The 12,282-nt window shown below is 40.3% G+C and overlaps 1 protein-coding gene across 2 annotated transcripts in view; it reads left to right on the plus strand.

The window, feature by feature from the left end:
• DIP2B (disco interacting protein 2 homolog B) overlaps positions 1–10,614 on the plus strand; it is a 443,690-nt gene extending 433,076 nt beyond the window's left edge. For both annotated transcript variants that reach the window (XM_033936084.1, XM_033936083.1), the window contains exon 38: positions 353–10,614. In XM_033936084.1, coding sequence (XP_033791975.1) covers positions 353–605 — 253 coding nt within the window. In that variant the 3' untranslated portion in view covers positions 606–10,614. The remainder of the gene's footprint in view (positions 1–352) is intronic.
• The last annotated feature ends 1,668 nt before the right edge of the window (positions 10,615–12,282 follow it).

The following is a 12,282-nucleotide window of genomic DNA, read 5'->3' on the forward strand; positions in this document are numbered from 1 at the left end:
TTTGCCAAATAATTCACTAATAGACTTCCAAGGAAGAAAGAACTAATAGAGTAGGGTTTGGGGTTTTTTGGTTTTTTTTCAATTTGCTGGTGGTTGCCAGTTGATTACTTGCATTAATGTATATATTCCCCTGTAAGTATATTTGGTTGAAATGAATTGAGCTTACTGAAATTTAAGATGGTTCTCAGATGCAATAAGTTGCTTTTGCTTGACTCATTAGAAGTCAGAATTTTTTATATTGCTGGTCAATTAGTTATAGATAAAGTCCATTAAATATAGCCCTGAATGTTGACAAAATGTTTTTGAAATGATATCAAGATCTGACCTATTATATTTCTTCCCCTAACTCTAGTGCTGTGTTCACCTGGACCAATTTGCTTGTGGTGGTGGTGGAACTGTGTGGCTCAGAGCAGGAAGCCCTGGACTTAGTCCCTCTGGTTACCAATGTGGTTCTGGAAGAACATTACTTGATTGTGGGAGTGGTAGTGGTGGTGGATCCAGGAATCATTCCCATCAACTCCCGAGGAGAGAAGCAACGCATGCATCTGCGGGACAGTTTCTTGGCTGATCAGCTGGACCCCATCTACGTGGCCTATAACATGTAATGGGCCAGGGCACAACATTCATGTCTCCTACAGCACCACCACCAAGTGGTCAACATCTAACCTCCCTTGTTCGCTTGGGTCACAGAAATGGATCAGGTTGATTTTGATTCATTAATTAGGATTATATCATTTTCGTTTCTGGTGTCAGATCCTGTTGGAGGAAACGGGTGCACCTTTCTGGGTCACATCAGTAGTAGCTAAAATTCTCCACGAGGATCATCACAACAGCAAGAGAGACAACTCTGGACCATACATTAGCTTTATGCTCAGTACAGAACTAATGTGATGTGAGCAACAAAAATCACTCAAAGGGTTGTGTTATCCTTTAGTGTTATTACACATGCTGTATGTATAATGGGAGGGGGGAGAGTATGTATTTTTAATCAACTTGTACTGATTTAAGATTCTGCATTGGGGTTTTGTTTAGTAGGTATGGGAAACTATCAGAAAGGGAGGGTGTCTGAAGTCCCCTGTGTATTTGTCCAGTATCCTATGTGGCTACTTCAGTCTTAACAGTGCATTGCTCTGTTCACATAGGATGGCATTGCTTGTTCAATACGATGCCATTGCCAAACGCAATAACCAATTCATCTTTTAGAATTACCAGTTTCTTTAGCCGCGTCTACATTGAAAAAGAAGTTTGCCTATATTTTAAAGATGTGTGTGTATATATATATATATATATATATATATTAATATAACAGAATTGACTTACAGATGGGGAATTGGGTGGGGGTGGCATATTGAATGGATAAGTGTGAAAACTGGTGGGTGGGGTGGGAAGGATCAGCCAGGGCTGCAATTTTAAGGTTTCTAGCACAAAGTATTTTGGTGAATAGTTGTTGACTGTCTCTAGAGGAAAGGCCCAGGGCCCAGAATGCAGCTATATTTGCTTACTGGAAGCATGTCCTAAGCTGAAGAAACATAAAAGAAATCAAAAGTCTTGCAGTATATTCAGACAGGCATTACAAACTCATTCCATTGCTGCAAGATTAATATTGATCTTCATAAACACAATAATAAAACAACTCTCCCCTCCCTTTGTTTTATGTTGAAAACTATGCACTTTTTATATGTTTCCCTACAGTATATGTCAGCTTCATGCCTTATGGCTATTCTCCTCTCATGAGGCTTTGCTTTGTATAGCTGTCAGTCTCCAGCCCAACATGCCTTACAGCACTGGGGAGCACTTTGCAACTGTTCACTTGTTCTCTGTCTCCCTTGTTTTTTTCCCCTGAGGACAATGGGTAGGTAATAGGATGTGCGCGCACACTTTGGCCAAGGTTTGCATAACTAGTTGGTTGTGTACAACCCACATTCCTTTGTTTGCAAATATTCATCTGGTGCTTTTATGCCTGAGTAGCAGGTATGCCAAGAGACTATGGGATGTTGCTGTGGTAGTCTGTTGACAATTGCACATTGTCTCGTATCTTTCTCTCAATATAAAATACCTCTTAGTGCATTCTTTGTTCCTTAGGATGAAGGAATACTCTCCTTAGCACACTGGTGCATCTTGGGACAGGATGAGTACTCTTGTGCTGGAGATCTGGGTGAATTACTGGAAGTGCACAAGTTTTGCAATAGCTATAAACAAACCAAATGTACCATATCCTGCCTATAAGTGAAACAGTTTGCTTAGAGTGCCTTTGGAGCTCTATTGTCCATTCTGATCAAGGAAGAAAGATTTGGAGTAACAGTAAGCATGCAGAGCCAAATCGATAACACTGAGTGTCCCTAGTGATCTGAAGGTAGCATAAAGTTGCATTACTTCCTGTCAATTCTAGGATTCATTGTATGCTGTGGTTAAAATGGAATTAATTGGGGGCATCATAATAGCTGGCAGGGTTTTGGCCTCTGGAGACATGAGAGATTAAAGAGAGGCTGTGTATCCCACGGCTTTATCCTCTGCTTTTTGGTGTATTTACATTCATAGCATTTGGGAGCTACTTCTAAAAGTGCCATGACAGGATTGTTACTGCAGTGAGGTTCTTCCTTGCTAGTAGGAGAGCATTACGTTTTTTGTGTACAAGAATTGCACTGCTAGACTTCCCAGCTCACAGAAGAAATAGCGCATTGTTGCTCACATGATGGAATTTTAGCTGGTGGGAAACAGATTTATATCATTAGTTCCTTTGTTACGATGTGAAGATTCAACCACCATTGAGATTTGGCACATAGCTTATCCAGTCTTGGCTTCACTTCAGTCCTCACATGGGTAATAATTTGCTTCGGCCACAGATACATTTAGGACAGATGTTGTACTGCTGCCACCTACAGATAGATGAAATGCTGCCCTATATTAAGAGCGATCCCAAAGGTTAAACAGACGGTTGTGCCCCTACTTAGTGTGAAACATATATATGCTAAAGAGCTGGGAAAAGTTGTTTTAAATCCATCTGTCTTGAAGCATATTACTGTATTTTGCCTGTCTTGAGAGCACATTGAGCTGCAGTTTGAGGAATGGGATGGGGGGGGGCAAGTCTCTGGGATCTACCATCTTTAAAATATCCCAGCATGTTAAGAGTGAGGTGATTTTCAGTTGGATCAAATATGAAAAACATTCTGAATGAATGCATTTGTATGCTTTATTCTGATTTACTTGTTTAAGTTGGCCAGAGTAAAACGATGCTTAAAAGGCTCTAGGCAATATTCTACAGTGGCAGTATTTCTTAGTATTACATAGCGGGGAAAAGTGTAGGTATGCGATTAGTAATACTCATAACTAAGAATACGCAGTAGGGCAATAAGCAACATGTAGATAAAGCAGATGACAGGGAAATGTTGTTATTGCCCTGAGTCCAGACTTCTCACTCTGCCTGAGAAGGATCATGTTAGCGTTCTGAGCTTCACTGGCACTGGTATAACTAGGCCACACTGTCAAAAATATAGGATTAAAATACTTAAACAGATGTTAGGAAGAAGAACCCCTCGTAATTGGTCATATATGATACTAGTTTATTATCTTCCTTCATACATGTTTCTTTATGCAAGTGCTGGAAGGTTAAAATCTTCTTTTAGTATCTTCTGGTCTCTGACCATTGTGTACAAATATGCATCGGGCAGAGACTTGCAGTGGTGGTAGCAGTTCTTTGAAAAATGAGCTTTGCTTATTTAAACAAGGCTAAGAGGCTTTAGAAGGCCCAGAAAGTTGGTATGTGCTGCTTTGATTTAGATGTGAATAAAGAGAAGCTTATTAGTATAGTCAGGAACTGAGAGATTGGCAGAGATCTAACTGCTTAGTGCATTGGACATCTTCTAAATGCAGACACCTGCACAAAATTCATCAGTTTTTATGGTCAGACAAGGAACTGCTTCAAGTAAATAATTTTAGCTAAAAATAAACTGGAATGGCAGATGAAGACTTGGCTGTTCTAGTGACCTGCAGGCTTTCTTCTGAAGTGGGATGGTAGAACATTGTGTGTCTAGGAAAGAACCCATCATTTCTTCTCTTAACTTGAATGCACTTACTGTGTAGTAAGCTCATGTTGACTTTTTATGCAAGAGCTTGACGAGCCCAAGCTAGCTTGTTATATCATTCTACCCATCATAATGTGAGGCTATACTACATGCCAGTTGTGTAGTACAAAAGCCATTGGGGTAATCCTTGTGACTGTGGAATGCTGAACTCTAGAGCAGAAGCAAATCCAGTATGGTGCTAACTTTCAGATGCTATGACCTGTTTGCTTCGTTGCATTTTAATTAGCTAGACATAGGTTGAACAGAATTAATCAGGATCATATGTAGGTGTTTGGAGTAGGTTGAACTTGTATGAATAGATTATTTTGCTAATGTCACAAGCATTTTCCCCAGCCATGTCTTTTGGTATGCACATCTAATTCCATTAAAATGATTTTATATGTAAATAGTTTTTTAAATTAAGGATCTCTTAACCATATCATGATGACTTGCCTTAGTACCACTGTAAGGCTTATTCTTCAGATACTTTCTGATGTGTTCTGTAATGTTTTTATTTTAAACTTTTTGTCAGTCTGCCATCTTTGTCCCACAACTAGTGTTTTTGGCACAGGATAGATTCTATTTATTTATTCTTGCATTTTATCACTCTCAAATCTCCATGGTTCAAGGCGAGTAGCAATCAAACCTTTATAGCATATGATAAATACAACTAATTCAGGAAGCAACAAGTTAATAGTTGCAGACAAACCCAAAGCACATGCCTAACCAGTGCAATATACCACTCAAACAGCACAGAGATCAAGCATCAAAGTCTAGCTGAAATAAGTGGATTTTCAAAGCCTTATAAAGCACTGCTATAAGTGATATACATTGCACGTTTTCATGTTGTTTTTTTTAAATATCTAAGTGGTTCACAAAATAAATTAGATAGAAGGTAAAAGAAGAATGGGACAACATTGAGGTAGCCTAAAATACAAATGCAAAGTTCTTATAAATAGCATAATAACTGTATGTATTCAAGTATAAACCTAGATTTTGGGGCAAAAGAAAATGGCCCAAAAATGGAAGTCTCTGTTTATGTTTGAGTCTTCCCCCTCTGACCCATCACAGACCTCTCACCGGGCCTACCTTAAGCCCTGCTTGTCCAGTGGTGAGCCAGGGTAAGAGCGATCCTCCTATGCTCCTGCCCCATGCATTCTCGCTACTTAAAATGGCTGATGTGAGTTCACACAGTGGTTGTTATGTTTATTTACAGCCTTTTCACAAAGAGATTCACCCAAAGTGGTTACAATACATTGAATAGTATTTTCTCTATCTGTCCCTGCAGGCTCACAATCTTAACTGTGGTACCTGGGGCAATGGAGGGATGAAGTGACTTGCTCAGAGTCACAAGGAGCAGACTGGGATTGAACTCGCAACCTCAGGGTGCTGAGGCAGCAGTTCTAACCACTAGGCCACTCACTCCCACAGTAACCTTGTAAGAGTGATGCAAGTTCAGTTTATATTCAAGTCAACCTTTTTTTTTTTTGGGGGGGGGATGTTATCTTAGTTTATATTTGGATGGGTTTCTATTCGAGTATATACTGTAGCTATCCATAATTTTTTTTAAAACAAAAATCTTAATATATCTACTAGACAATTGTGGCGTATAAAAAGAAAAAGCACAATTTCTAGTCACCTGAATTTTGTCTACTTCCAAGGACCCCAAGTGGATTGGAAGATTAGACACCTGCACAGGCAAGAGGGCATATAAACACTCAGGAACGAGATTCTGAGAGAGATTGAATAGTTCAGCCAATTATAAAATCTTGATAAGAGAGGCAACCAAAGAATCTTTATCAAAGTATTATAACATGTTCATATCTAGATACATATTACAAGCTTAGCTGTAGTATTCAGTGCAAATTGAAGAGGCCAGCAGGCCTTGTAAAACAGCATTGCTGCAATCCAGGCAAGGCATTAACATTGCCTGAAGTTAGTATGAAAATCATTATTGGTCAGAGTCATGCATATGGCACAAAATGCACATTTTGTAACGCAATGTACTTACGCTGTTAATGAGATCGTATAGTAAGATGCTGATTTAATATCACCCCCAAGTACACAACTTCCTCTTTTTAACGTTAATATTTCCCATAATCAAAACTAGAGAATGTACAAAGGATTTATCTTGCCTGATAAAAAAAAAAGTGCTTCAGGCTTATTATAATTTATAAGGAGTCCATGGGTTTTCAACCAAGATACCACGCTCTACAAATATAGAAAAGCTAAGGAACGCCAATTAAGGAAAAAAGGGCATAGATCATATAAGCATAAAAATTATATCACAAAGAAACCACAGAGATGTTAAACAGCAGAACCAACAAGGGCAAGCTCCTGTAAAAGTTCCCTTCACCAGAGGGCATCAGCTAATGATCTGTACCCCACCTGGATCTGTTGTTTATGAATGGTCAATTAGGAAGAGAACTACAGAGGAATAGTCACTCCAGTGCCCAAAGTGTGCAACAGCACATTGAATAGAGAATCAAATGCTGCTGTTTCGTCCAAGAATATCAGGCTTCTTAGATCCCCATACAAGGGTATCAATCATAGAGATCAACAACATTCCTACCCCATACTGTGCCTGGAAACCATGGTGCTGATCAGTTAGAATATGAAAGAATCTCAGTAGGCCTATAGCTACTGAAGAACTCCTGGCCAAACTTATAGATGGGGGAAATAGTATACTATAAAGTAAGCAGCAAGCTTAGAACTCTTCAAAACAGAGAATACAGTGGTACTTTTTAAAGGATCAGTTAGCAGCCCTGTCATCAAAGATAGGTAGTAGAACCTAGCTGAGAAGGGGGTCAGCCTCCTCCTTAATAGCTTTAATCCAACTGGTAGGACAAGGGTCTAATGGCGACAATGTGGAATTTAGTGCTGTAAAGATCTGGCAAACCCCATCCGGCCCCAGCAAGGAGAAGCCAACCCAGGATCCTGTTATAACAGGGCTTCCTATTGGCCACTGTAGGATCATAAACATCGGGCTCCTTTTTCTTTAAATAATTAGCTAGTACCTCAGAGGCAGATTCATATTCTAAATTAAAGACCAGGATAAACAATTCCAGTGATCTATTCACCACATAAAACAGTTAATTTTGCTTCTGCAATCTTCCTATAGGCATCCAAGGCAACTTGGCAGCTCCCTTAGTACATTTCCTCGTCTCTCCAGCCTCCATAACTCCCTTTTCTGAGCATGAATAGAACAGGCATACCAGGAATCTCTAATATTCTTGCATCCCCCAGTCTGTTTTGAAAAAGCAGTGGTTTTCAAGTTCCAGGGCTATGCACCAGTTATGTAACCACATCTCCAGAGAGAATAAGATTCAGCAATAATAAATGACACTACACTTCTTGGCTAAACAGTCTAAATTGGCAAAAAGGGCATAATAGTTGCAGTTCTTTATTCAAGGCACCATGGGGAAGTATAGTGGGTGAAAATGACATCAAATAGTGATTGGACTAAAGCACAGGTTCCACTCTGTGGGAACTTCTCATAGTATTAAAACCTAATGGATGAAATATCAAATTTAGTGTATTCCTCCTTCTGAAGAGTTGGGTAGGAAAAAATTTGACTGAAGCCCCAAGACTCTGAGGCGCACACAAAGGAAGCAAGATAAATATTGATGCTATGCTGGTGGGACTGGGAAACTTAGATAATTAAGAAAAAACAATGTAATGTGTATGGGTGCCATGGCCAGCTCCCTTAGTAAAGGAGAAATTATAAGTTACTCCTGTAAACCACACAAACATTTAAGGAGTTACTGCTTAGTAACAGGACCTCTTCAGTATCATGCATATTACTATTAATGTCATAAACCTCAAACAATTAGAATAAACATACCACCCTCCCAGACTCCTTAAAGCTATGAAAAGAAACCCCACATAATCAGTAAGCATTAATTAGTTAGCCAGCAGTAGGTAAAAGCCATGACAGTAGTACAAAAAAACTCAGGTTAAGAATCGGAAAGCAATTTAACCACAATCAGTATTTTATTTCAAATAGAACAGGGATTTACTAATATGATTCTTAGTTATATCCAGTACATTCAGTGGTGGCATGTGACACCATAGTTTCCAACAGGTAAAAGCCGGTGACTCCTAAAAGTTCTGAATTGGATTTGCAAATCTACAGCGTCCATATCCCATAATCATCAAAATAGACATGATAAAAGTAAGCAATGACAGAGACCATAAGAAAAACTCACAAGTCTAAAACAAAGGCTGCATATCATGGCTATCTTTCTGGAGCAAGCGTTCACACTCTGATCCTCTCAAAGGCCTCTTTGGCATGGCTTACCAGCAGTCAGGCCCACCTACAATACAGGTCAGTGTCTCTATAGGTTTGTATTGCTTCAAGATGATGCAGTCCAACAAGCAGGCCGAACTCCACCAGCTATGCCTCATGGCACAAGATGAAGTGCCTGCTGTTCATTTTTTATGTCTGAGAATTTTCCATAAATTTAAAGTATATTAAATAGTTTTGTTCCCCTGAGCACTGGGTAAAAAGAATAGGGAAATTAAGTTAGAAACTACTCATAGTAGTTGGGGGGGGGGGGGGAGATGATAGGCTTGGGCCCTTCTCTGGGAGTATTTTAGGACCTCTTAAATATAAAGAGAGAGTAGGATAAAAATCACAGAAAATCAATGCAAATATCCTACAAGTGTTAGAGGGAAAGAGCCACAATAACCACATGATACAAGAAAAAATGGTGGCGAAAAAGACTTCAATCAAAACAGAAGACCTGCAAACTTAGCAACAGCTATATAAAGGAGGCTCATTTTCAATCACAGATCAAGGAAAAACTCCACCAAAATATACATGAAAATACAAAATGTGCTAAAGCTACTTAACCCACTCCAAACAAAAACCACACCGTATAATACTTATGAACTATGCTGTATAAAAAGAAACACAGAAAACAGTTGTGCAAAATCTCTTAGAAAATGTATTTATCTGCAAAGTCCATTCAAAAACAGCATGCTTCTTCATACAAAGTTCATCAGTGCCTGTAAATTTCAAAATTTTCATCAATGCTTGAAAATCCCCAGAAGAGTTCCCTGTGTACATCACTATATCGAGGGCTGCAAGCTTGTGGTATTTTAGGACCCTCACTGTATAGCTGCTTGAGTTATTCCAGAGCTTGCTTTTAGCTGAATTATCCAAACTTGGGCAGGTTAGACATCCTACCATCGGTGTAGTGAGAATATGGTTACCAGACGTCCAGATTTACCCAGACATGCCTTCTTTTTAGCGAACTGTCCGAGTGTCTGGAAGGTTTCCTAGACTGGAGGGAGTTAGACTGGGTTTTGGACTCACTCTCTCTAGTCCAGCCCCCATGCCGGAAGCCTTCACTCTGCAACACTTCCTGTTCCCACAAAGGCAGGATGCTGCAGAGCGAAGACTTCTGGGGCAGGCCGACAGCAGCAAGACTTTGTTGCTAATGCTGCTGGCTGACCAAAGTTTTATGAAAGTGCAGCACTGGAGGAGGTTCTGGGGACAGGGGAGACTTACAGGTGGCCTGAGTGGAGGGCTGGAAAGAGAGGCTGTACTGGGGAGAGGACCATTTAGGGATGAGTAGTAGGAGGCAGGGGCAGGTCAGGTGTCCTCTTAACAAATATGGTAACCCTAAGTGGGAGGGAGGGGCTGGGGTGATGGCAGCACTGAATTAGTTCCCCTTCCTAAACTCCCTGCCAATTTCACTTCTCTGTCCTTTTTCTTCTGCTCATTAGTAGACTGTCTAAGCATCCTATACTTATGTTTTGTAGGTATAACTATGGTCTGTGAGGTGTTAGCATGGCTGTGTAATTGTGTGTAAAAGTAAAATGTGGAAAATGACTGAAAGTGTTACTCAGGGGGAGTAATCAGTCAACCATGATCCTGCCTGGCTTCACCAGATGTTTGTCTCCATTCTTGGAGTCAAGGTTACAGACGCAATGTGCAGAAGAGCTGCCTGGGTCCACAGTCCTGACGGCTGCATTGCTGGACGCAGCTGTGCACTAAATTTATTTTTTTAATGGTCTTTTTCTAGGTGTATCATGGGGCAAGAGCTCCTTAAAATTAGAGAGAATTTGTAAAGTTAAAAAAGTATTCCAATTTGAGATTCATCTAACTGATTTAATGAGCTCATTGTGGACTCTTGATTGCAAAACCAGATTGTTTTTAGGCCTAATTGCAATTGAGAATCTTTACCACTGTCAGACTGCAAAGCTGTGTAATTATGTATGAAAGTATCTCTCTTTTATTTATATGAACTTACATTAGATATGCATTTTTTTAAAAAATTTAACATCTTGCTGGACAGTGTTTAATCCATTAACACATTGACTGTGTTTTTTTTCCTTTTTGTCATATTTTAATTTATCATAGTGTCTCCTAATACATTTTTATAATGTGGCTAAAGATGTTGATGGTAAGAGCTATGATGCAATTTGCTGGTGCAGCTGTTTTTTTATGTCATACCTGTGTGATGTACCTGACAAAAGCACTGGTGTGAGAGTACAGATTTGTTAAATCAAGAAAAAGTAATAAAGCAATTACATAGTAATGAAAGGACTGAGACATTTTGGATCATACTTTACCTGGATGTTAGATTCTTCAAGTTCATTATGAGATACACATGGCCCTTGGTCTCAACCTTCCCCAGCTCTGTTATACTATTCTGCTTAGTAATGATGCACTCCTATTTTTGCTTTTTGGGATTCTCTTGGGTTTTGCAATGCTGCAGCTTTCTTTGAAACCTCATCTTCTTATGGTGGTGGCCCCTCTTTTCTCTGGCTTGCCCCGTCTACAGCAGTTGCTGGGTTTTTTTCATGTTCATACCACCTGCATTATCTGGCAATTCTTGAGGTGGCAGCACGGGACGGTACATTCAGTTTTGCCTCTTAGCTCGGATGTTTTCTCATTTACTTAGTTTTTTCCTTTGTGGAAAAAATAAAGGGATATTTTATAACTTGGTACCACAATGTTATGCTAAGCGATAATTCTGTAACAACATCTGGGTGCACCTAAGTTATTTTAGAATACTGTACTAGCTTAAAGCCACTTTGGTGCACCAAAATTTAGGCATCACCACTTATGCCAGGTCAATAGCTGGTATAAGTTGGCACATCTAGTATGCCAAGCAATGCGTGTGACTGCTTTTATTCTACAAGTTACCTCTGTCGATTGATGACATGCCCATGGTCCACCTTTGCTCCACCCACATGTATACCCCCTTGCAGTTAGGTGCTATAGCACTTACATACATGCTGCTTCATAGAATAGTATATATCATGCATTTGTGCACAAAGTGCTAATAAAGGGGCCACTTAAGCGTGTCCAGTTATAGAACTGCTCTTTATTTTTACTGCATTGTGCCTTCACTGATAGGGATAGGTAATGCACATGGGGGGGGGGAGGGGCGGAATTCAATAATTGGCATTCATAGTTAGGCACCTGGTGATCCCTGCTGCTAGTATTCTGTAAAGGGTGGTCTGCGCAGAATGACCTTTATAAAATACTAACTTAGGGGTCCTTTTATTAAGGCGCACTAACTGATTTAGCGCACACTAAATGCTAAGGTGCCCATATAATATAATGGATGCCTTAGCATTTAACGCATGCTAAATTGGTTAGCTCGCCTCCTTCATAAAAAGGCCTGGTTCCTGGCAGCTTTCTTCTTTTCTCAAGGATTCTCACCCCCCCCCCCACCTCTCCAACATAGTTTTATCTCCCTACAGGGTTGAGGCTGCCACTAGGCAGAAGAGGCATCCATCCACCTAGGATGGCAGAATTCAGGGGCACAACCCAGCAGAGCTAAAATGCACCTGTGTTCAGAGATTCTCTCACAGTACATGCTGCTTTACAGGACTTCAGGGCAGCTGGGCTCAAGTAGGGAGGTAGGGCGATGGTGGCAGTGGAGGACAGATATGATATGAGAGATGACTGACAAGGAAGGAGTGTGAAAAAAGGGAAGAGATGTTGGCAACTTTGGACACTCCCCAGTCTCCTTTCCCTCTTCTCCTGTCCTCAAGCAAGACCCCCCTTCATCCCAGTTGTCTCTCAGGTTCCATCCTTCCATTTCTAAACTTTATCCCTCTTCCATTGGCTCACACACTTCTCAATCCACCATTCCCCCATCCCACCCCCTCCAGGACATGCATCCTTTAGCATGCGCTTTCTGAAAATTGCCTTCCACAGCACATGTTCCTATAGCTTTTCCTCAATCTCTCCCTCCCA

This window comes from Geotrypetes seraphini, chromosome 3, assembly GCF_902459505.1.
Source record: "Geotrypetes seraphini chromosome 3, aGeoSer1.1, whole genome shotgun sequence".
Classification (NCBI taxonomy): Eukaryota; Metazoa; Chordata; class Amphibia; order Gymnophiona; family Dermophiidae; genus Geotrypetes; species Geotrypetes seraphini.